The sequence below is a fragment of the Stegodyphus dumicola genome, chromosome 10, assembly GCF_044657685.1.
Source record: "Stegodyphus dumicola isolate Sdum_Otavi_A_Nest chromosome 10, ASM4465768v1".
Lineage (NCBI taxonomy): Eukaryota > Metazoa > Arthropoda > Arachnida > Araneae > Eresidae > Stegodyphus > Stegodyphus dumicola.
In genome coordinates, this window is record NC_140777.1 from 176695052 (window position 1) to 176719396 (window position 24345).

Consider the following 24345-nt stretch of genomic DNA (forward strand, 5'->3'; position numbering starts at 1 on the left):
CAATCAACACCATAAACTTCACATATCTCTTTTGTCAGCCTCAGCCACTCATTCCTTTATAAAAATAAAAAAAATAAAATAAAAAAAAAATTTTTAAGAAGGTATATTTTTGCACCCCATGTTAAAATTGATCGTAAACTTGCACTTGTAAATTATTAATACTCGGAATTTGTTTCTATAGCAACTTGAAAGTGTCAGCTTCCAAATCCAAAATAAAAATAAGAAAACCTGAAATGTTTCAGATTTTAAATTACGTCCAAAGGGGCGTTTTTTTAACATTTTATGTGTGTTACATTGGTTTATTAAATATCACGTTCTTCATACTTATACCATAAAATTCAGTTCAACAGCAATATCGCAAAATAGCTTTAAAATGAGCATATCTTTAGAATTTCCGATACAGAAACTCACGCGTTGAAGATAAAAATGCATTTTCTGTACAACTTTGCCACGGCTCACTTTGAAATCCTCGAGTTTGTTAATCAAAAATTCGCTAAAGTTTTACAAAATAGGAAATCGATAATAAAACAAATTCCAAATTTGGTCTTCCACATGTCCATATTCGTAGAAGGATTATGTCATGCAAAATTCGATGACTCTATGGACCGTTGTTTTATCACAGTGTAAGAAATATACATACATTTATGCATATTTTTCATTATTTAATTTCTTTAAATATAACACAGGGCGATAATACGTATCGAAGAATGTCGTGGATGATGTTTTGAGCTCGCCTCATGTGAGATTCCAAGTTCTTCCGCTACTTCATCGATGGCGATACGCCGGTTCGCTCTAATCATGTCATCCACTTCTTGACATTTGCATCTGTAGAGGCCGTGCGCGTCGGTCCAGCTCTCGGTATGCCCTCCACTTGCTGACGTCCATCACTGAATGTGCGACACCATCTCCGCACCATTTGCTTCGACATCACACCTGACCCATAGACTTCCACGAGGCGGTTATGAATTTCTGTTCCTGATACTCCACGTGCGCATTCATAGCGGATAACCGCAATACTGATAAAGCAATAACGAAGTGAAAGAAGCCGTTCAACGCTTCTTCCATATGCAAAGCCCTGATTTTTTCCTGGAGGGCTTTTTGAAGCTTAGCAAGCGATATGACAAATGTCTCAATGTACTTGGTACCTATGTGTAAAAATAAAGGTTTGTCAGATCTTTAATGTCTCATTCTATTTTTTGACTTTTCATACACAACTCTGACCACAGTCGACAGGGAAAACTTATTTTTCAACTTACCCTCGTACTTTGTGGCAACAGTTTGGAAAGTGATTCGCCGTTTGTAGCAAATCGACACAAAATCGCAAAACGAAAACAATAGTCCTTCAGGGACAAAGTCCCTTTGGACTAATAAGTTTGACCAAAGAATAACAAAACGAACATGAGATATTTTTTGTGCAAACCGAAATTACTTTCTTGGCCAACTCAATAATTAAAATGTGTTAATGTAGTTTCATAACCATAATTTGATAGGAAAGTAAAAATTCTGGTGCTATTCTAATTATCAGTTTAGCAGGATAAGTCAGGCTTGTTGTGCCAGACGATCTCTTTCTGGAGATGGAAGCAATAGAACAAAAACAACTTCTTGTGATAATGCTTACCAGATGTGCGATAAGATTTTATATCAGGTCTTACCCACCGCATATGACTCTTTATTTCTGTTTTAAAGATTATTACATTTACAGATAACTTTCTCAATCATCCAAATATTTTCTGTATTATCTAGATAATATCAAACGATTCACCATATGCTAGATATACAGAAGGCTTGAAAGCGTTCGATAATAATACACTGCTGATAAGTAACAAAGACTGATATCGAAAATTCTGTTAAGCCTTGCCAGTTGTCATGCAAAATTTATTTAGAAAACATCAGGTTATAATAAAGGTAAGTCAGAATTATAATCGTAAGTAGATTATGTTTAGGTGTGTACATAACTTTAAGTACAAGTATAATACGTAAGGCTCATACAAAAGTAAAATTGGAAATTATAATTTCTTCTGATAAAGGGAAGTTGGATAACGATATTAAACATTAGTGAGCAAATTATTAACTTTTCATACTTAAATATACTTTAAGTAATGGAAGTGATTCAAACATTTCGTTTGTTCTAAGAATATATATTTTTAAATTCATCAATATGCATATTAACATAGATTGACTGTTTCTTATCAAGAGAACTTGTTAAATCAACAAGCTTAGATGCGACGAAGGTTGCAGTTTGACTTAACGTTCATATTAAAGTTAAATTATTGTAAATAATAAAGATATAAATTTAAATAGAAAAGAGATAAATTTAAATCAGAAATTAAAGAGATAAATTTAAATCAGAAATTTCTCAGAATCAAAGGGAACTGTCTCAGATTACAACTAAAGAACTATGATCTAGTTGAAATGGAAATCTGTATCAATTTAATATAAGTTTTTAATTACAGATTATTTTTTACCCAGAAGAGACGTTAGTACCGAATGGGATATCAATTTCGAAACGACATTTTGCTTCGAAACTCTTAAATGAGGTTTTATCACTTTTCACTTGAAAGTGTTATCACCAAATATTAATCATTTTGTAATTTATTTAAAGGAATTAAATAGTGAAGAATCTGCATTAATGTATGCATGTTTCTCGCACTGTAAAAAAATAGCGGTACCTACAGCTATCAAATTTTGAATAACGTAGTCCTCCATCCGAACATTGGTACCTGAAAGCCCGAATTTTTAATTTTTTATTTGTTTTATTATCTATTGCATATTTTGTAAAATTTTAACGAATTTTTGATTATAAAACTAGGCGTATTCTGCTATGCTGCTTTTAAAAATTTTTAATTATGTGCTTCTTCATAGGTAACAGAAGGAATGCTTTTTCGGTTTCTGATTTAGTTTTTCAATATTCCCTTTTAGTCTCAACAGGGGGACTTAATTTATCTTTGCTATCTTTGCTATGAAGAGATTTTGATTTTATAGTACTATTATGTTTTTGTTACTGCACAATCAAGAGCTTTAAAAAAACATCACTAATGTGATATGATTTAAGCTATGGCAAGAAAACAGAAGGATGCTATTAAGCAAAGAATGATAACATCAAAATCAAAACTGTAAACATGCAGTATTTTAAAATTAAAAAAATAGTTAGTCTTTTAATTAAGGAAACTTCAGGGAAGTTAAGAACTAAAATTTTACTTTGTGTTATTATCTTGTAGTGTTGCGTGGCCTCAACTTGTCAGCAATTGTGGTAGTGACTGCTAAAAACTGTAATTTAAACAAACACGTAAGAAGGGTTTTAAAGCCCTTTTATTCCACTTTAGAAATAACAGCTGCATTCACTTGACTCTCACAAACTACGCCGACCCGGCGGTATAACAAAAACAGAAATGTGAAACTAAAAATTAATGACAGGATGAATAAACAACTAGATCACTACCTACGAGGCTCTAAAATCGTAACTAACTTACCCGAGTTCTAAAATACAGCTGAAATTCAGCGAGCTTACTGATTAAGCAGTTGAAATATTCAGCGAACTGCCGAGATGGGCACACAGGCCGAAACGCGCGATTCTTAAATTTCTACCTAGCAACCTTCACGTTCGCGATTCAAGAAGCACACATACAATCTCGTTTCCCTTCTATTTAAACTCAACTTACCTCTGCTAAAATTTGAATATACTGCGTGTTCTACTACAATTTACATACTCTGGCATTGGCAATTCTAGGGGAAAGTAAAGGCTTGACAGGAAAGATAGATAAAACTTAAAATAAATGTTAGTTAAAATAAATATAAACCCTACAATCTTTCAAGTAGAAAAAAAAACCTTGTCGAGAAAGAGGACTTTATGAGGAGAGATGTTTACTGAAAATGAATAGAAGCACTATAATATTTAAAAAAAATCTGAAAGCGTTCAGATTTTATATTACGCCCAAAGAAGCGTTTTTTTCACGGGGTTTCAAAACGGGATTTGAAATGTAATACAGACATTTGACAGACATCCATGACATACAGACATTCGACGCATAATACCGCAAGACGCTGTAACGTCTTTGCGTTCCTACGCTACTTAATTACTCAATGGAATTAATTATTTAATTACTCAATTAGACTTTAATTTGTAGAAACGTAAAGAAACCTTGCTAAAAAATATCTGTGCTTTAAGATGCACGCGTTGCCTAATGGAACGCTTTGAAATCGTTGAGATTGTTAATCAAATATTCGTTAAAGTTTTACAAACTAATAAAACTAATTCCAAATTTGGCCTTCCCGATGTCTACATTCGAGTGGAGGACTACATTATTCAAAATTTGATGTCTTTGTAAGAACTGCTGTTTCCTCACAATGGGAGAAACATACATACATTTATACAGATCCTTCATTTAATTTCTGTAAGTATAATGCAGGGCTCTAATATTTGGTGGCAATAATTCGAAAAGTGATTCAGACTTTTATAGTGAACCAACGCAAAATGCCAAAACGAAACTAATAGCCATTCTGAGCTAAGCACACAAGGGCGATCTGCCTGAAAGGAGGGATGCCTTCGTGGAGGACATTCTAAGCCTTCGTGATGTAATTGGAAGAATACTCGGGGTGTATTCGAGAAGTCCAGGATTCGAGTCACGTCTCCAGCTTCAAAATAGCCTAATCATTCTCTTTATTTCATGTTGCTATGAATTTACAACTCCCACTTTCATCTCATTTTTATTAATGCAAAACAATATGAAATGCTACAAAAACTGTATTAAATTTGAAATTTATTATGAACTTAGTTTCGCTGTAATTTTTCATTCGTTGAATGAAGTCTTCATTCATTCATTAATAAAACCATAAAAACTAGCATGTCAATGAAAAAATGACAAATGGATAAATTCTTTTTAAGTGATAAATTCACGAATAGCTAAGATGTGCAAACAAAAAGCTTCATTTTGGAGTCTTGTACGAAATTGTTTTTTCCATGGAATATGTACATAAATGTAAAACAAGTACTTATGAATATAAAATCATTGCTATCATAATTCCTAATTTTAAGTATTACCCTTTTTACTTCCTTGTACGAAGTAAAAAGGAAGTATTGTAATTGCGAAAAGTTTCAGGCAGCATATTTCAACGAAAATATCCATTTTGACCGCTATCGAATGCAATTTAACGATGTTTTTGCGTGATATCTGTACGTAAGGACAGGATAAAAGACTCTCTTCCTACAAAAAAACTATAAACTGCTTTAAAATGAATTTTTTGTGGCGTCTGTATGATCGTATGTACGTACGTACGTACGTATCTCGCATAACTCAAAAATGAGTAGCCTCAGAACGTTGAAATTTTGTATATAGGATTGTAATAACATGTAGACGTGAACCTCGTATTTTAGTTGCAATCTGCCGCACCAAATGTAGATAAATATATTTATATATATTCACTCTGTTACCCGGCTTAAGTGATCTCAGATTCTTTACTCTTATATGTTTGTAAATTGTACATTTTTGCTTTAAAAATGATTGAATTATGTTGTTCTTATCTTCCGGTTAAGTCTTTTATGCCTTTAGTAAATCTGTACGCAATATTTTTAGAATTATCAAGAATTTTAAAGTTGTTTAAGTGCCGCTAAGCCTAAAAATGTTTTTGATGGCGGCCATTGCTTGTTTACATTTAAACAGCAGAATAGTGAATTTGTTGCCAATCTAGAGAAACTTAGCTTCGCAACAACAAAGATAACGCCTTCATTTATTATTGCGAATTAAATCATGCTTAATTCTCCTAGAGTTTTTCCAGGAAATAAGTGTTTAAGATTTACTTTGTAATTTTTAATACGGATACTTTGAGTTTTTATGTATTTTTGCCTTGTCGCGAAGTGAGAACTGAATTAATTGAATGAGAAATACTCAACCGTCTGTGAAAAACGGTTTCTTTTTTGTTTTGTTTGCTTAATTTCTTTTATACATCGTTCTAGCTTTATTATAGTATTTGAATAGAACATGTGGCAACAATTAGATAATTCTTTAAATGATATAAATTTTGTGCATTCTGAGTTATAATAGGAAAGAAATATAATACTGTTAAGTGAACCTAGCGCCAGAGTTTCACTATGGTAAGCAAATAGAGTGAATTTTAAAGAATGCTTTTATTCTATTGTGGTTTATGCGCTGTCGGCGAAGTAGATTTAATTCAATCCAATAAGTTTAAATGAAATGCAAGAAAAAATGCTTATAATTTACTCTCCCGTACAAGGAAGTCATGTAGTGTACACATCAGATTTTTTAATAAAAAAGAAGAGGTAAGGTAAGAGGAACATTTGGTTTAGAAGTAAATTTAGTTTGCTGTTAATTCTTTTTTAATAGAATTTTAAGTAATTTTTAAGCCCATTATTTAGGCTGTTTTTTTTACCTACACCATTATTTAGGCTGTTTTTTTATCTGCATTAAACATATTTATTATTGTCCACATACACATGACGAATTTGAAACTACGGAAATAAGATCTGTATATCAAAGAAATTAGTTAACAGCTATCAGAAAACTGCTAGTTGTTAGTTAAAAAAGCTATGCTGGGTAAAAGCGAATTTTCTCAAGTCAAGACTATTTCGTATGTCTACTCAAAAGGAATTCTTATAAATGGCTAAATTAGAAGAATAAATTTTCAAACCTATCAAGGATTCGAAGAAAAACTATGAAACAACAACTAAATCTAATCTTAAAAAAGAAGACATTTCGATAAGAAAATAGAAGATAGCTCCTGTCTTAGAAAACAAGATAAAAACAACTTGTTTAATTCAGATTCAACTCAAACATAGAAAGCTTACTTAATCAACTCATTTATAGAAAAGAATTGTAATAGATTTCAACAAGAAAAGTTTCTTTCTTTAGATAGTGCTTATCGACAAACTACTAGAAGTCGTCTGAATATATCACCTGTCACTAGGATTAGGTACCAGCGTTGCCAGATCTAGCAATTTTTCGCAAATTTGCTACTTTTGATAATCCTGTGCTAATAAAATTTATGTCTTTGTGATTTGTGAATTTTGTGCTATTTCATAATTACCTTGAGCTAATTTTTGGCACATTAAAAATTTTTAATGTATCAAAAAATAAAAAATGTGCGCATGCTACTGTAACAAATTTATTAAAATAAAATTATAGTAAAAAGTAATAATTTATTTAAGCTTAAATAAAAGGTGGCGGCAGCTGGCAATCCTGCAGTCGTATACCACGACCGTATGAATACTCATGTTTTCATTTCACATGTTTGATTCATTGCTATGTTTAATATTTTAGTAATTTTGTAAGTAGAATTTCAAAATTATATAATTGCTGTGTCAATTAAAATATGAATTATGGGTGACGTAAAAATTTCATCACCACATTTCAAAATGCTTTCGGCTACACTACGAAGGCATGCTAAGAAGGCGGGAGAAATACCTTATAACATGTGAAATTGTAGCATTTTTTTATTTTATCATGTAACATGAAGTGCTTGAAAGAGAATAAGCTGTGTCGAAAAAAGAAGATTGCAGGCGCCAGATCTACTTAATATTGAATAAATGGTTACCTCGCTAAATTGGCGAGATATGGCTAAGCTCGCGACGGTTTTAATGACTAACTTTCGACGTCAAATTTGGCGAGAAATCACCAAAAGTTGATAAATTTGGTGACATTTCGGTCAGGTGCCTGTATAACTAATTGATACTGTAATTGAATAACTGTAACTGATCTATATACGAGTATATATAACTGTAACCATATCCGAGCCTTAGATGTTACTTTCGCCGTACATGTCTTCCAATGTTTTCGAGAAATGGAAGGTACTATAGATTTCTCGGCGGCTGGATGGAACCTATATAAGACCGGAGAGATAATGTGCTTTCAGTTGTTAGTTCAGAGTTGAATTCGGAGTATTGAGATATCCGTGAGAGCTTCACCTTTTAGATCCGCTTTGCATGCGTTGTGTTAACGCTCTTAGTAGTTTGAAATGTAATTGCTAATTGTGCTCTGTGACTCCGAAAGAAGCGGTACGGGTGCTTTTGTGAAAGTTCCAGAACTATAAAGCGTTTCTTTTTATTTGTAGAGACATTAGGTATTTTGGAAGCAGGCAAGAGGAAAAATATGCAGTGCCTTCGCAAGAAATCGAACCACGGACCTTTGGAATACGCGCCGAGCGTGCAGACCACCATACCACGTAGGCATGTCAAGAAGGCGGGAGAAATACCTTACATACTCCCTCTTTTAAAGTGCGACTGGAGTTTTTACGGGACCCAGTCGCCAAATCCTGAGTGAGGAGAATCATCATCCAACACCCTTTTAGTTCGGGCGCCACTTATAGACTAATTTAGAATTTTTCGATTTCAGAAAACTGAAAAAATTCGCAGTGCCCTCTCCAGGTTTTGAGCTCCTCACATCCAATTACTCGTCGGATATGCTTCTAGTTACACCAAGAAAGCTTGAGGAAAGAAGATCTTAGAGCTTATTCCAAGATCACTGAAGACGCTAATATAAATAGGAAAATAAAGTTATATGATTTTACTTTATGTGGCACAAGAAGGATTTGCTATGCACGAAAGAGACTCCCCTTTCAAATTCGAATCTTTTACAGTTTTTCTGTTATGAAATTTCTGTAGCTTTTTTTAAAGCAATTTTACTAAAACTTTACTAAATTCTACTAAGTATGTACTTTTATAGAAAACATAGTTAAGAAAAACAATCCACAGCAATGTGTACACACGTATCACATACAGTACAAAATGTTGGGAAGCTCTATCAAATTTACCAAAAACAATCTGTAAGCATATAAATCAGTGCACAAAGAGTATAAAATAATATATTTCATTACAAATGGGTATGTTGTAAGAAATACTTTACAGTTTGTGGCTCTTTAAAAAATTGCACCACTTTCTTCCACGGTACCTTAATCCGTTTAAGTAACGCAAATTCCACTTTCTCTGATGTAACTTCAGAACAACTGGAGCATAAGATCGTACTTTCGGTCAACTGGAATGATGGTATTTCTCTTTATATTCGTGACCTGATTCAATAAAACATCAATTTATAAACACATGAATGCAGTTCCAAGCGCAGGAAAATGTTCTCCAAAGATCTGAAGAACTGATAAGAAATTAACACAGGTTAACCGTTATTTAACAATCATTATATTCTTCATCTAATAGTGAGAAATCTAGTGATTATTGTACAGTATATCTCCATTTATTTAAATCTCATAAATCCGGAGTTCTAATTATCTGGATCTCAGGCCTCTGAAATTCCAGTTATTCAGAATTTAGAGAGTGAAACAGGTCTGCTTTTTTCCAGGTATTTCAGATATCGAGAACTCATTGTACCCAGGTTTTATATCCGGCACTCCGGTTATTCAAATCTCCTGTTCTTCTTTCTAGACGAAGCAAAATTAATCTTTTTGTTAATTTATTTACATCATAATTTTTAATCCAAAGGGGCAATTTGCCCAGAAAGACTATTAATTTCGTTTTGGCATTTTGAGTCTATTCACGATAAGCATTGTGTCACTTTTCAGATTGTTGCCACCCAATATTATCCCCTATATTATATCTAAATTAAATAACGAAGAATATGCGTAAATGTATGTATTTGTCTCGCATTGTGATAAAATAACGGTACCTAGAACCGTCAAAATTTGAATAAGGTAACCTTCCATAGAATATGGGCATGTGGGAGCTCTAAATTTAATTTAAAATTTGTTTTATTATTGATTTCATATTTTGTAAAACTTTAACGAGTTTTTGATTAACAAACTCAAAGATTTCAAAGCGAACAATGGCTACACTGTATGGAAAAAAAAATTATCTCCAGTGCGAAAGACTGTGTGTCGGAAATTCTAAAGGCTCATTTTAAAATTATTTTGCGATATTGCTGTTGAACTGAATTTTATCCGTTAACGACAAAAAAAAAAAAAAAAAAAAAAAAAAAAAATGATAGGCAACACACACAAATTTGAAAAACGCCCCTTTGGACGTAATTTAAAATCTTAAACCTTTCAGATTTTTTTATTAATATTTTCCTTGAAAATCTCTCTTACGAAAAGATAAAATATAATACTTAATTTCTCAGTATCTATTAAATTAATTTAAACGAATGTACTACATATTGGCTAACCTTGAATGTTCAACAGATATGCCACGTATGACATCAAAGAAAAACCAATCATATGCACAAGTTTTTCATTTTTCATTTGCTTCCCAAATCATCGCACGACCATGAAAACTCTCTTTTTCTAAAAATAGACCAAACAAACATGGTGCATTATGTCAGTTTCCTTTCCGAACAACAAGAAGATGTTGTCTCTCACTATGCAGATAAATACATTTAGCTATGCTTAGTTGCGAACCTATGTATAATAAGAAATTTAAATTCATTGTTTCGTTTTAGTCGAAGTGGATTATATGTTCAGGAATAATAAAAACCAGTTGCGTTATTTAATTTTTGTTAACCATTTTTTGTACTTTTGTACATAAATAAAAATATTCTATTTTTTAACTGTATAATCTTCATTGAAATAAAATGCATTAAATTGAAAAACAAAACAAAAAAAAAAAAAGAAAGAGTTTTTTTATCAAATGCAGAATGCATAGTGTTAAAATTAAATTCATTAGTTAAAACAAAGCCGCCGATGTTTACAGAAGTAGTCGGTTGGATCATTATGATTTACATGTATTTAAAATTATGTAATTTAAGGAGAATCTTAAAACAAAATTAAATTAAAGATGCCCATCGAAGACTTTGTTGTGCTGTTATCTTCAGATTGACAGTCACTTACAGACAGCAAATAATCCAACACAGTGCACTAATATTTTAAATCAAAATTATATCGAATTACAGTGGTGTCCTTGAAGGTTGTTAGTTACTGATGACCTAGAGGATGATGGTCACTTTTAATCAACTCACGGGCCAACGGTGTGCTAGCTTGCACTAAATTTAGATAAATTTTTAAAATGAAAATTATCCGCTCAACCGGAATAGTGGTTAGCGACGCTGACTGCAGCACCAAAGGAGCCAGATTCGAATCTTGGAGAAGACATGGATGTTTGTCAATATATAGTGTCTGTGTGGCAAGAGGGCACATTAAATATGCGGCGAGCCGAAAGTCGAGAAGTTGTTGATAGGAGAAGAAGAAGGGTGAGAGAACCTTGGACTCGCCTCTTCCGGGATGCTGTCCTTCAAACTTGAGGGTAGAACTTAGCAAAGTCGCGCTGTCACCTGTGGAGTGTCCAAGGCTGTTGCCAACGACAGGCACAATCTTGGCTCCTTGCCACGATGAATTTCGTGGGATTGCTCTGATTTCAGACAAGTGAGATTAGTTACAACAACAGCAAACGGAACTGAACAATTTCAAGGCTATTAGTCCCTGTTGCCCTACAAGTTGGCGATTACATGGAATGAACCTGTCTATCAGCAGTGTAAAAAAATGCAATAAAATTAGATATACTGTATTAGACCACACTGGTGGATGTCAATAATGGTGGTCAGGACTATGCAAATATGGGTATATTAAAAAATTTAAATTAAATTAAAGGGTAGCGATGATTGCCAAGGTTGCTGGTGAAAGGAGAATAAACTCCAATATGGACTGATGCAGTAAATTTAAATAGATATGTTAACTAAAATAAATACATGTTCGTAGCTGTGAAGACTATTGATCACCAATGACCTACAGGTTAACAGTCATTATACGGTGAACTACAAGCGGACGGTCACTTCACCACTTTGTTGAGCTCGGGGTTACAGGCCATCAGTTACCGGCAACTTACAGACTGACTTCAGGACAAACCAGGGTAACCAATGTCAGGCACTGAAATAAATTAAAAATAATTTAAAAAATAAAACAAACTGAAGGCTGCGGTATCCATCAAACAGTTGAACGTTGATGACTTACACTAAAGTTGTCTAACGTCTTTGTGACCTATAGTTATTGGTGCTCAGTCGCGTATGTTGTAAATTCAAAGTTATTATAATTAATAGAGAGAGACGTAATGTTGTAAATTCAAAAATTAATAGAGAGACGTAATGTTGTAAATTCAAAGTTCAAAAATATCATTTTCAAGTTGATCCAAGGGCAAAAAGAACAATGAGGAGTGGCTCAAAATTTCAACCAATAAGGTGTTTTGAGATAAAATATCGTAGAGTCATCATGAACAGAAGTAGATAGCATGGGGGAAACTGAATCCCAAGATTTGTATGCTAATGTATTCATTTCTTTATCTTTACATGAGAACATTTAAGAGATTAAATATACATTGCAGATTATTACAGATAAACTTTTTTTTAAAATATTTTCACACATTTCTCTTTGCACATTCAAAAATATGTGGACACCTATTTAGAAAATTAAATTTTCTGTATAACATTCTAATTACGCTAAAAAGAAATGATAATATATGAGTTTTAGTCACTTTTGTGTTTGTTCATTATGCCTAGGTTAGGTTTAGGTTTTTCAGTTACAAATGAGTTTCTGAAAAACTTCTAGAAGTGGATGATAACTCTTTACCATCTACTTATGGGAATTAATTATATATTTTTTATAATATTAATTTCTTAAAATGAAATGAAATATTACGTATTTTTCATCATTTACTTCAGACTTTTTATCAACAGAAAGAGTAAGATTTAAAGTCTCAAAAAATTGCACTTAGGATAACATTACATATATTTACCTGATGCATATAATGTTCACAATTTGGTTTTAGAACGCACAGTTTAATGCAATGATACCTAGCAAAAAGCTAATTGAATTTTATTATTTTAAATGGTTTAAAACCTCATGAACAGACATAGTTTTATGCAAAAAAATTTTAATTTTGCTAAATGGAAAACAAGTGATAATTATCTTACTACTAACTGAATAATGTATGAAATTTAAGACAGATTACTAATAGCTACTTTCAAACGATGTGCATTTTTACACTAAGCAGTATAGTTATTTATAAACAGCTTTTATAGCAGCTAAATGATACTTAAAAAGTTTGATTTAGGTTACTATTTGATTAAGGCAAAGCACTCGAAGGCTATCTGCCTGAGAGGAGGGATGCTTTCGTGGAGGAGTTTTTAGGAAGACTGGTTCGTATACACGTTTCACATGAGGAAAACCAATAAAACGCCCATGCAGCCAGCGAGTTCCCTCCCTCTCCGTGTCGTGCCTAAGGGTGGAGCACGTAATAAGGAAAAAAAAAAAAAGAAAAAAGAAAAAAGAAAGAAAAATACAAGTAGCTATCAAACAACAATTCGCTGATTCATTCCTTAAATGTTTGGCAAATTATTGAAATCCATTTAATTCATCGAATCACTTTTTAAATTAATAGATTCAGAGATTCCTCCATTAAATTTGAGTTAGCAAATCTTGAAATCTAATTTAGATTTAATACGGGATAAAATAATGCTTTTATATTCCTAAAATTCTTACTAAATTCCGTGGCAAAATCTAATCAATTACTTTAAAAGAAATAGTGTCCTATTATTTCTGTCAATAAGAATCTCTTAATCGATTTCTCTTAATTCCGTTGGCAAAATATGAAATATTATAAAAATTTCATGGTTTGGTTTATTATGGCGAAGCACACTAGGGCTATCTGCCTAAGGGAAAGGATGCCTTTTGAAAGCAAACTGGCTGGTATACACGTTACCACATGGGAAAAAACCGAGAAAACGCTCATGCAGCCAGCTTTTTTGTCTGGATTCGAGTCCAGGACGGAACTACCAGTATTCAGCGATTTTACTGCTCGACCGCTGGGGGACCTAAAAATTTCATGACTTCTGATGTTGAATTTTAAGGCCCCATACATAATTTTAAATATCACTGCATGTGCTTAATGTGCAGAAAAGATGATAAAATGCAGTCCGAAGTATTTTTTAAATACTTTTTCGTATTTTAAGAAGGAGACAAAAGGTTTAAAGCCTGTATTTATTTTATCGCCGTAACTCTTTAATCAAGTTTATAAAGGTTTATAAACCTCTATTAATGTACACTGCACAGAGAGAAAAAAAAAAGGGGGGTGGGCAGTTCTACATTTCCCGTTCTACTGGGCCGATTGACGAAATTCAACTTGTGTTTTTCCTGTCTCGAAAGCGCGACTTAGAATATGTATTAAATTTATACTATATACTATTATTGTAATATAGGTATTTGGACACAAAATCGGACTTTTTCTGAAATGACATGCCAATGTTTTTCCATATTCCGATTCTACGACTCAAGTTATGCCAAACTGCCAAGTTTTGTAAAAATCGCAAGATAGTTTTTTTAAAAATTAACTCTTAAATTTTAGCTCCTCAGGGTTAATTGAATTTGAAATATATTTATTAATAGCTCTTTCTTATTAAACTTATTTAATTCTTCCTTTCGTATTTCGAAACTTAGGTTCATTCCAAATACAATTTGCCGATTTTTTATGATTTATTTTTAAAATTTATATTTTAAAATAATTTTTATAAATTTTTCGAAAAATATTTTGAATTATACCCTATAAAAGTTGTGCCATCATCTTAAAACAGACGTATTTCTGAGTATACCTGAAAAAAATTAGAGTTTTTTTTATTCAAAATTTCCTAAGATATACGTGAATTTACATTTTGGCCCGTTTTGAAATTTGGCGTATTTATTATAAGCGATAATAACGAAAATGTGGTTACGCATTTTGTTAAAATTATTTGAAACTATGAAACTACTAAAGTCGTGGATAGTAAAAAAAAAGAAATGGAAAATAGGTTACTATAAATTAAGAAGTTCGCCAAGTGAGTTAGCCTTGGCTCAGACTGACAAAAATCGCCAAGATAAATTTTTAAATTTTTCAGCAAAAATTACAAAATTTAATATCTAGGCATAATTTAAGTCGTAGAATCCAGACACGGAAAAAAAAAATTGGCATGTTATTTCAGAAAAAGTCCAATTTTGTGTCAAAATGCCTATGTTAGAAGAATGCTATATATAAATATAATAAATTTAAACAAATTTAAATTCTAACAAATACGTATAAAAAGTAAAAAAGTAAAAAAGCAAATTTAAATTAAAAAAAGGGGGGGAAGCCAAAATAATTTAAAATAATTTAAAAATATGCAAACATGTAAAAGATTTAATTCTCGAACTAATCTACAATATCATTTAAATTCAGAAGCATAAGCAAATCAAGTGCAAAATCTATCCATGAAAATAAATCTACTAATTTAAAAAATGAAATTAAATTAAACAATTTTTTTTAAAAATGCATATTTGAATGATCGTAGAGTAGGCAGGAGACAGACTTATCAAGGGGAAGTTGCCCCCAAACCTAACTCTCCAATCATTCAATTCGTGTTTCGTCATTCATGCAGTCAAGGGTAAAAGTCAAAATCAAAAGTAATTCCAATAAAGTGGTATCCTTAGAAATTTACATTTAAGTATTAACATTTAAGAATTTAAGTTCAAAAAGGAAAATACCAATTAAGTCTTTTGAGAAACAAGCAAGTAAAGTCAAGAATTAAACTTTTTCTAAAAAATTAATTTTTTATAAAATAATAAAAAAATCTATGTATTTTAGAAATCCTTGTCTACAGAAACTTTCCCTACACGAATATGCATATCAATAAAAAGAAACTATAAAAGAACTATACATAATCCATATAAACCAATAAGAAATAAGAAACAAAAAGAAACAAAAAGAACTAATTCACAATTTTTAAAATAAATATATATTTAAAAAAAAATCATATTTAGAAAATACTTAGATACTATATAAAAAATTAAAAAAATACTTAAAGCAAGTAAATAGTAAGTTTTAATTCTAACTTACCTACTATATGAGTGTTGGGGTCTGCAAAAGTGTTGTGAAAGTGAAGTAAGTGTGTTCTTCAAATTATATAGATGGTGCTTATGTAGGTAAAGTTGAGTGTCAAGCTGCTATCTTTGTTATTATAAAAAAAAAATTTTTTTTGTAAATATTAATATTAATTAAATTAAAAATCCTAAAGGTAGTAATATCAATTATTTAGGGAGTTAAGTAACTGAGCTAATCAAGAGATGTATTTTTGCTTGAAGGAAATGGTATGTGAAGTGAAGTGGTATGTGAAAAAAATGTAAAATGTTTGTAAATTGAAATGTGTGTTCTGTTAAAAAATTGTGAAAATTGTTAAAATTTAAGTGAAAGATATTTTTTGTGAAAATTGCAAAAAATTAAAGTAATTAAGAAAAACTGAAATGTTTTAATATTAAAGTTTTAAAGTAAAATTTCCCAAAATTTTTTTGAAATGAAGTCCTTAAAAAACCTCTAAAAATTCCCAGAAATTTCTCAAAAATTCCTTTAGGAAGTTAAATAAAACTTAAATTTGATGAAAGAAAATATTAAAAGTTTAATGAACTTGATTTAATTGGTATATCAAAACTTAACTAAATACTGGCTAAAGTATGGAAAATTAGAAGAAGATTAAAATCTTCACTCAATTCGGGCTATAATTGAGACTTTTGAAAAGAGTTGGCCCTTTATTAGTAAAAGGAAAGAATCCAGAATTGATTAAATATACATATTTACAAAATATTTACAATAAAAATTTACAATAATTTCTCTACTCTTTAAATATAATATAATCCCATAAATATATATTAAATATTATAAATATAATATATATCTCAAGTCGGGCTTTCGAGACATGGAAAACGCAATTTAAATTTCGCCAATCGGCCTAGTAGAAAACGGGCGATATAGAACTGTATCCTTTTTGTTTTCGCAGTCTACACTTAAGAAAACTCTGTCACTCTGCATTAAGACGCATTTAAAAGGAATCATATCTCGTTAAAGCTGTCTTTTAAAATGCATTTAATCCTTTCGCAACATGATGTCAAACTAATTTTTCGAAACCAAGGAAGAAAACGTCCTCCATACTTAAAGACACATCTTTCTTTCTATACGTCATCGAATGATTTGAATTGCTATCCTTCACAAATAAAACAAAGATGTTGTTTTCGGAGTTTTAATTTTTATTTGACATTTTAAGTTTAATGTTTTATTTAAAAAGTTTTCGTTTCGTATCAGGAAGTGCTACACTCAGGGATTTCAGCTAAGGAACTCTTATGTATACAAAACATACAATGAATGAACTTAAAATTAGTGAAACAGATGTTATATCCGACAGAACACGTCTGTTCAACAAATATTTTAATGAACACTGGAATATATACGAAAGTGAATTAAATTAAACTATCAAAATGACGAAAATCTCACTCGAAGTTTAAAGAAGCTAACAATTTAAAATTAATCCTGTACGTAATTCCATTCATCACCAATACGTTAATTATATACATTTTTGGTTGCAGTTCACTTAAACTTATTTCCTCGAATTTCATTAGAGATAGATTTCTTTTTCAATCCATTCAATTCTCACTTCGCGGAAATACATAAAAAACAAAGCATTTTCATTGAAAATTGTAAAATGCAGAAAAACTGAAAACTCCAAATGCAGTTAAAAAAAAAAAATTGACAATTAAAAGTAGGGTTTCTGTGCAAAAACAAGCAATTTGGCCAGCGGCCAGGAAGACAGATTTTTCGGTGCACACAACTGAAAGTTTACTTTTGGTGCCACTGGGCAAAAAGACACTGAAGAATTTCAAATATAAATAAATAGCGACCTCGTTAGATTTAGCACCACCTAAACTTTTAAATTGTTGATAATTCTTCAACTGTTGCATGCAGATTAACTAAAGGCACAAAAGCCTTAACCGGAAGATAAGAACAGCATCATTCAATCACTTTTAAAGCAAAAAATGCACAATTTATGAACATATAAGAATAAAAAAATGAGCTCACCGAGTCGGGTAACAAAGTGGGTATGTATATATATGTTTGGTGCCTCCGGTTCCAACAAAAAAGGGTGATACCCAGCTATTTGTTATAGGAACAAAATTTCAGCGTTCTAAAACTACTCGTTTTTTAGTTATGCGAAATACATACATACGTTTTTCATAGTTTATGTGATTACGGCAAAGCCTCCAGGGTTATCTGCTTAAGGGGAAGGATCCTTTCGTGGAGGACTTCCTAAGGGAAACATGCAGCCAGCCCGTTCGCGGGATTCGAACTTCGGATCGAATTACCAGTGTTCAGCGACTTTATCGCCAGGCAGCTGATGGGCTACATGCATACGTAGGTCACGAAAACATCTCTTTTAAATTCATTTTAATTCCATTTTAGAATACGTTTTGAGAGAGGAAAAAAAAAGAGCCTTTTATTGTTTCCGTACGTGGTCCCAACCACCAGTGTTCAGCGACTTTACCGCTCGGCCGCTGATGGGCTACATATATACGTACGTCAAAAAACATCTCTTTTGAATCCATTTTACAATCCGTTAAAAAAAAAAAAAAGAGGAGGGTCGTTTATTGTGTCCGTACGTACAGATGTTACGAAAAAACATCATTCAAATGTTTGTGTAAAACAAAACTGTTCTCCTTTGTAAATGAACTTAATAAAAGAATGGAGCACAAGCATGTAATTTATGCGAAATAATTCGATAAAAATAATTGTAAAATTTTCGTTAGGATTTTTGTTGCGAAGGAGTGATGTTTTCTTTCTATGTAAACAGATTTTATCTTTATCTAGGTATGTGTGTATATATAGTGTTACTGTTAACATTTAATGCCGGTTCTTTCAATAAATAGACCATACGAAGAGAAAGATTTTATTGCAAATCAAAATAACAAAACAATTTACAAATAATTCAAACAATTAAACATAGTCTTAACGCAGCTGATATATACTGTTCTTCTTAGTCTTTCTTTGGCGCAATGCAAATATCCTAGCTTAGTATTAAAAGTGGCCGAAAATTAACATTGGAATTCAAAATACTCAACATGACTGCAAAATACTTCACTTAAATTCGTCATAAACAACTGTACCATATTATGTCATAAACAATTACAATATACATGAATTCGGTCACCCCACAGAGTGGGAGAAGGAGAAGCCTGGTGCTGCCATCTATTGGCAAGGTGCTGGTATATTTTATATACCGGCATTAAAATCGTTTAAATAATCTTCTTTTAATTAAGAGTTTTGATTAAAATGCAGTAAATATGTAAGGTTCAGCATGTGTGCGTCATATATTTGAAGATTTGGAATTATTTCCTCCCCTCCAATGGAATTTATGAATATTCAAATGTATCAACTGAAAAAATAATGAGCATCTAGAATAGTTCTGCCATTTAAAATAAAAAGAAAACAAAGTTCGTTAAATTGGCTTAAAGTATATGTATATAAACAGTGCTGATCCCATGGGCTGATTTTGGGAAAATCTTACGTAGACAGTGACCTTCCTCTTCTTCTGAGGGTCAAGTGCGGCAAGGTTCATAAAGATCGGAATTAACTGTAGATTGTATAAAAGACAAACCAATAAAGAAACATTCATTTATATATGTAAGATATAACAAAATGTGATAGCTGCTTTAAAAAATAATTGGAGACCGCAAAATTAATATTATAGATTTGATGATCTCTCCTAAATTCATCTGTTCTCTCAAGTTCGAGAACATTCTATGTTATGTAACGCTACTGGAAAAGGGCAACTGAAACTAACATTAACCAATGATAGCTTGTTTCTAGAATCGCACCAACTTTGATATAAATATCTCTGACGAGCTAATTACATCATTCTTCTGCCTAGATCTACATTGCTAATATCTTCCCGCTTCACCTATTTAAAATGCCTGCGTCTTAATTTTGAGAAACCAATGTACATAGCAATTTGTCATATTTCATTATGATTGAATCATATAAGTGTATCGGTTTTCGTTATGGTTGGATAAATATCTACGGAGATGATTTTATATGCGTGGAAATAAAGACTGGAAACTCTTCAAGTTCATGTTTTGTTATCTTAATCTGTAATCCTTCACCATAACCCACAGCGACTGCAAGCTGATTCTTCTTCTAGGCTTAAAAAATATTACATATATAGATATTGGTATAGATTGAACGATAGCTGTTAATAATATTTTAAATTTAATACTTGATAAAAAAGTGAGTTTCTCTATTATACTTCTGCATGTTGGATGCATACAAATTAAGATCTGCGAGGGGAACAATTATCTGCAAATGAAACTGATGCAATATAACCATTCAGATTTCCGTTACTCGTTTTTTGTCACTTCCATATAAAATACGACGAGTTACAAAGAGAGATATTTGTGTCACATTATTCAAAACGGCCAAAGACAGAAAAAGAAGTTGAAACAACTTTTGTTTAAGCAACTTGTTCTCTGTTTGAATCTCAGGCGAAATGGCATGACTGTTGGCCGCACGTCTTTGCGCAAGACCTTGGCACCAATGCCGTGGTCAATCAACCATTTTGTTGGAAGGTGGGGGTGTTGGGGATGAAAAAAGGTACTTCAAGGTTCGTAATTATTGCGAAGCGAAAGTGGAGTAAACGCTATTGACAGCAGTTTGGGTTTCGGTAAGCGCTCGTGCAAATTCACTTTCTGAGGCTTCTTCCGTTACCTGCTGAGAACGGCTGGAATAAAGGTAGGATTTTGAGTTTTTAATCGTTTAATCTAAAGCAATCAATATATTGTGAAATCGGAATATAATATTAAAATTAATTAATATTTTTCATACTAACCATTTGAATAAATAATTAAAATTAAACATGCATTTTAGGAAGTTAAAAAAAAAATTATTATTTGTGTAAAAAATTGGAGATGCCCATTCGTCGGTCACAGTCTCTTTCTAGTTTCTTCTATTTTTGATTCAATGATCTGCTTAATCGATGTTTTTATAAAAGGGTTCATACAAATAACCTGTCATTCTGACCGTTTTTTTGTCATGTTTTATTATGTTTAAGCTAAGATTGTGGGCAATTTATAGCTTACTTGACCTGTTATTTAGTCATCTTATATACAAATATTATATACGCAATGTTATTTAGTCATGTCATATACACATCTGACATACACGTAATGCTTTCTTTATGTTTTTAAATAACCAGATTTCGTTTGCAAACTAAAAATTGTTTGGTGATCATATTTTAAAAACCTACTGTTTTCCTCAAAGCTCTGGTTCTTTAACCTACTGATTAAGCGGGGGTTCTTATAGAGAGAGTAAGTTAAAGAATGCCTTTATGGAGGATTTTTGAAGAGAAAGTGGCATGTATTAGTGTTACATATAGGAGAACAATGAAAAAATCGTTTCAGCTAGCCCCTTTCGGGGGATTTCAATCATTTTGGGGCTCCAAACAATTTTTTAAAGGTGGAAAAACATAACAGATTTTTATGTAAATGTGGTAAGATTTTAATAGCAATAACGAGGGAAATAAAATATAAATAAACTCTAACATACTTTTGCAAGATGATATTGTACTATTACTAATATCACAAAAATCGTAATTTTCAACCTCTTTTTCGGCACTTCATTTTGCAAGATTGTTTAATCATTGTACAAAAAATATTAAATAAAGGAGTTTCGAAGAAGCTTGTATTATTAAAAGTGTGTATGGTGTATTTAATTATGGCAAAGCACACTAGGGCTATCTGCCTAAGGGGAGAGATGCCTTCGTGGAGGACTTTCTAAGCGAAACTGGCTCGTATACACGTTACACACGGGTAAAATCACGAAAACGCCTATGCAGCCAGCCCGTTCGCGGGATTCGAACCTCGGACCGAACTACCAGTGTTCAGCGACTTAACCGCTCGGCCGCTGGTGAGCCCTGTATTATTAAAGAATATAAAGAATATTACGTATTCGTTATTAGCAAAATAAAACACTTCTTAGCTCATCTTTTTTTAAAAGATTATTTATATCTTGCTTCATCAGTTAAAATATTGGTTTGAAAAATGGTCGCCCGAATTAATAAAACTAGCTTTCAATTTGCATTTCGGATCCAAAGGAAAAAAATTGAGAGGGGGGGACTGTACACATCTTTTTAGCCCAAAGGAGCAATTTGCCCAGAAGGTCTATTAATTTTGGTTTGACATTTTACGTAGTCCACTATAAAACGGCATTTCACTTTTCACATTGTTGCCACCAAATTTGAGCCCTGCACTATACTTACAGAAATTAAATAATGAAGAATCTGTATGAATGTATGTATGTTTCTTGCATTGTGAGAATACAACGGCAATTAGAGACATCAAATTTTGAATAATGTAGTCCTCCACTCGAATGTAGGCATCTGGAAGATCAAATTTGGAATTTGTTTTATTATCGATTTCATATTTTGTAAAACTTTCATGAATAAAGAATATATGATGAATAAAGAATATATGACGAATTTCATGAATACAGAATTTAGATTTTTTCATGTACCTAAATGCTGCTCCCTTAAAATAAATGAGGGACCTTATGAGCTTAAAGAATTTCCATTATCGGACAATTTCCTTTACATAAGGCATATTAATTATTGTGTTTTCATTTTTTCCCCCTCACGTGTGGAGCTTTCGCCAACACCAAACATCTTTGCTGTAGTACCATTTCTATTTTCTTCTGTCAATTAAATGACTTTGCATTTGAAAACAGCATCGTATTTATTTGGTTTGGGAGGAGCTATATTTACTACTAAAAACACTAGATTAACTGTATTTCAATTAAAGCTAATGCGATTTAAGCATTCGATGTTCACTTCAAGATCAGAGTTTCAAATGACTACAGAAAGTGAAAACATCTGCCTCCAAATTTTGCTGATTCTTTCGGGTCGGCAGTGCATTCTTACCAAAATTATGTTCACACTTTTCTAAAACCATGGAATCACATTCTTGTGCACACCTGCATTGAACGAAATTCATCCTCTTTGCAGAATAATGTGCTCCCTCAAGCTGTTTCTCTTATCGCTTGTCAGTTCGGTATACCATTGTTGAAAGCCTGGGTAAAATCTTCGATTGAATGAGTTGCAAAAGATAAGACATCTCACTCGTATTTTTCAGGTCCCTTGGTAATGAAAATGCTGCTCGTTATATGACGAATATATCTAAAAATAAAAAGCTGTAGTGTGAAATTATAAATCCGTGTTATATTACCAGGCGCGTTATATGTCGGAATATATGGTAATTCGCAGACGATGACAGGAAATGAGATACAGATTGTTGATAAATGTCGATGAAAGTAGTAATGAAAGATTCATTTAAAATACACACTTGAAAGCAATTTCTTTATTGCAGTAGTTTGAAAATAGGTGATATTTGGTATTAATAATCTAATGTTTCATCATTGCAGTCACATAATGGGAGATGAATTTTAGATTCAGTTTAATTCAGTAATTTTTAATACAAATATAAATTTATGTATACACTCGAAATATAAATTATGAAGCAAGAATAATTTGAATACTGCATAAAACAAGGCAATCAAAATTTTTCTAGAGGTCGTGTATATTGCACTACAAAGGAAAAACACAAATGTTCAAGAAAAGCAGAATATATCCCATCTAAAATCTTCAGTATGGCATTTTACGAGGTCAAGTAAGAACAATGACAGTTTAATAACCTTATTTTTATATTTAAAAAGCAATAATAATTGAAATGGTAAGTGATTTATAAGAAGAATGGTTTTGTTTACCTCCGACTGATCACGTCTTGTCAACCTTGAGTTCAGTTTCTTTCTCAAGTGAAAGCGCACAAGAAGTAAAATGCAACATTTGAATCGGATTTCTGACATATCGAATATAAGAATTTTATTATTTTGTTTCACCGTTATTACTTACCAAAAGGACCAGTTTAATTGTAGGTTGTAGTACAGCAGCTTTTAAGAATACAATACTTTCACTTTATGAAGCCAATGAAGAAGAAGAAAGAACTTGTTATTATATGCTCATAACAAAATGATATTTTACACTTAAAAAAATAACAACTATTTTACACTTAAAAAAATAAAAAAAGAATAATAAAAATCTGAAAGGTTTCAGATTTTAAATTACGTCCAAAGGGGCGTTTCTTTAACATTTTGTGTGTTACCTTTATTTCTTAAATATAACGTTCTTCGCTCTTAAACCATAAAATTCAGTTCAAGAGCAGTTTAGTTTTAAGTTGAGCACGTCTTTAGAATTTCCGATACAGAATCTCGAGCGCTGGAGATAAAAATGTTTCTTCTGTACCACGTTGCCATGGCTCGCTTTGAAATCCTTGAGTTTGTTAATCAAAATTTCGTTAAAGTTTTACAAAATAGGAAATCGATCATAAAACAAATTCCAAATTTATAATTTGGGCTTCCACATGTCCATATGCGCAGTAGGATTACGTCATTCAAAATTTGATGGCTCTATGTAGCGTTGTTTTATCACAATGCGAGAAATATTATTCAGATTTTTCATTATTTCATTTCTTCAAATATAATTCAGAACTCTAACATTCGGTGGCAACAGTTTGAGACTGTTGCCACCGAATGTGAAA

General features: G+C 31.9%; 1 protein-coding gene across 1 annotated transcript in view; it reads left to right on the forward strand.

Annotated features, from left to right (window-relative positions):
- The first annotated feature begins 1749 nt into the window (after window positions 1-1749).
- Window positions 1750-24345, forward strand: part of LOC118181646 (BTB/POZ domain-containing protein 6-like) — a 44842-nt gene continuing 22246 nt past the window's right edge. Inside the window, exon 1 of the mRNA XM_035350819.2 lies at window positions 1750-1905. Coding sequence (XP_035206710.1) covers window positions 1867-1905 — 39 coding nt within the window. The 5' untranslated portion in view covers window positions 1750-1866. The remainder of the gene's footprint in view (window positions 1906-24345) is intronic.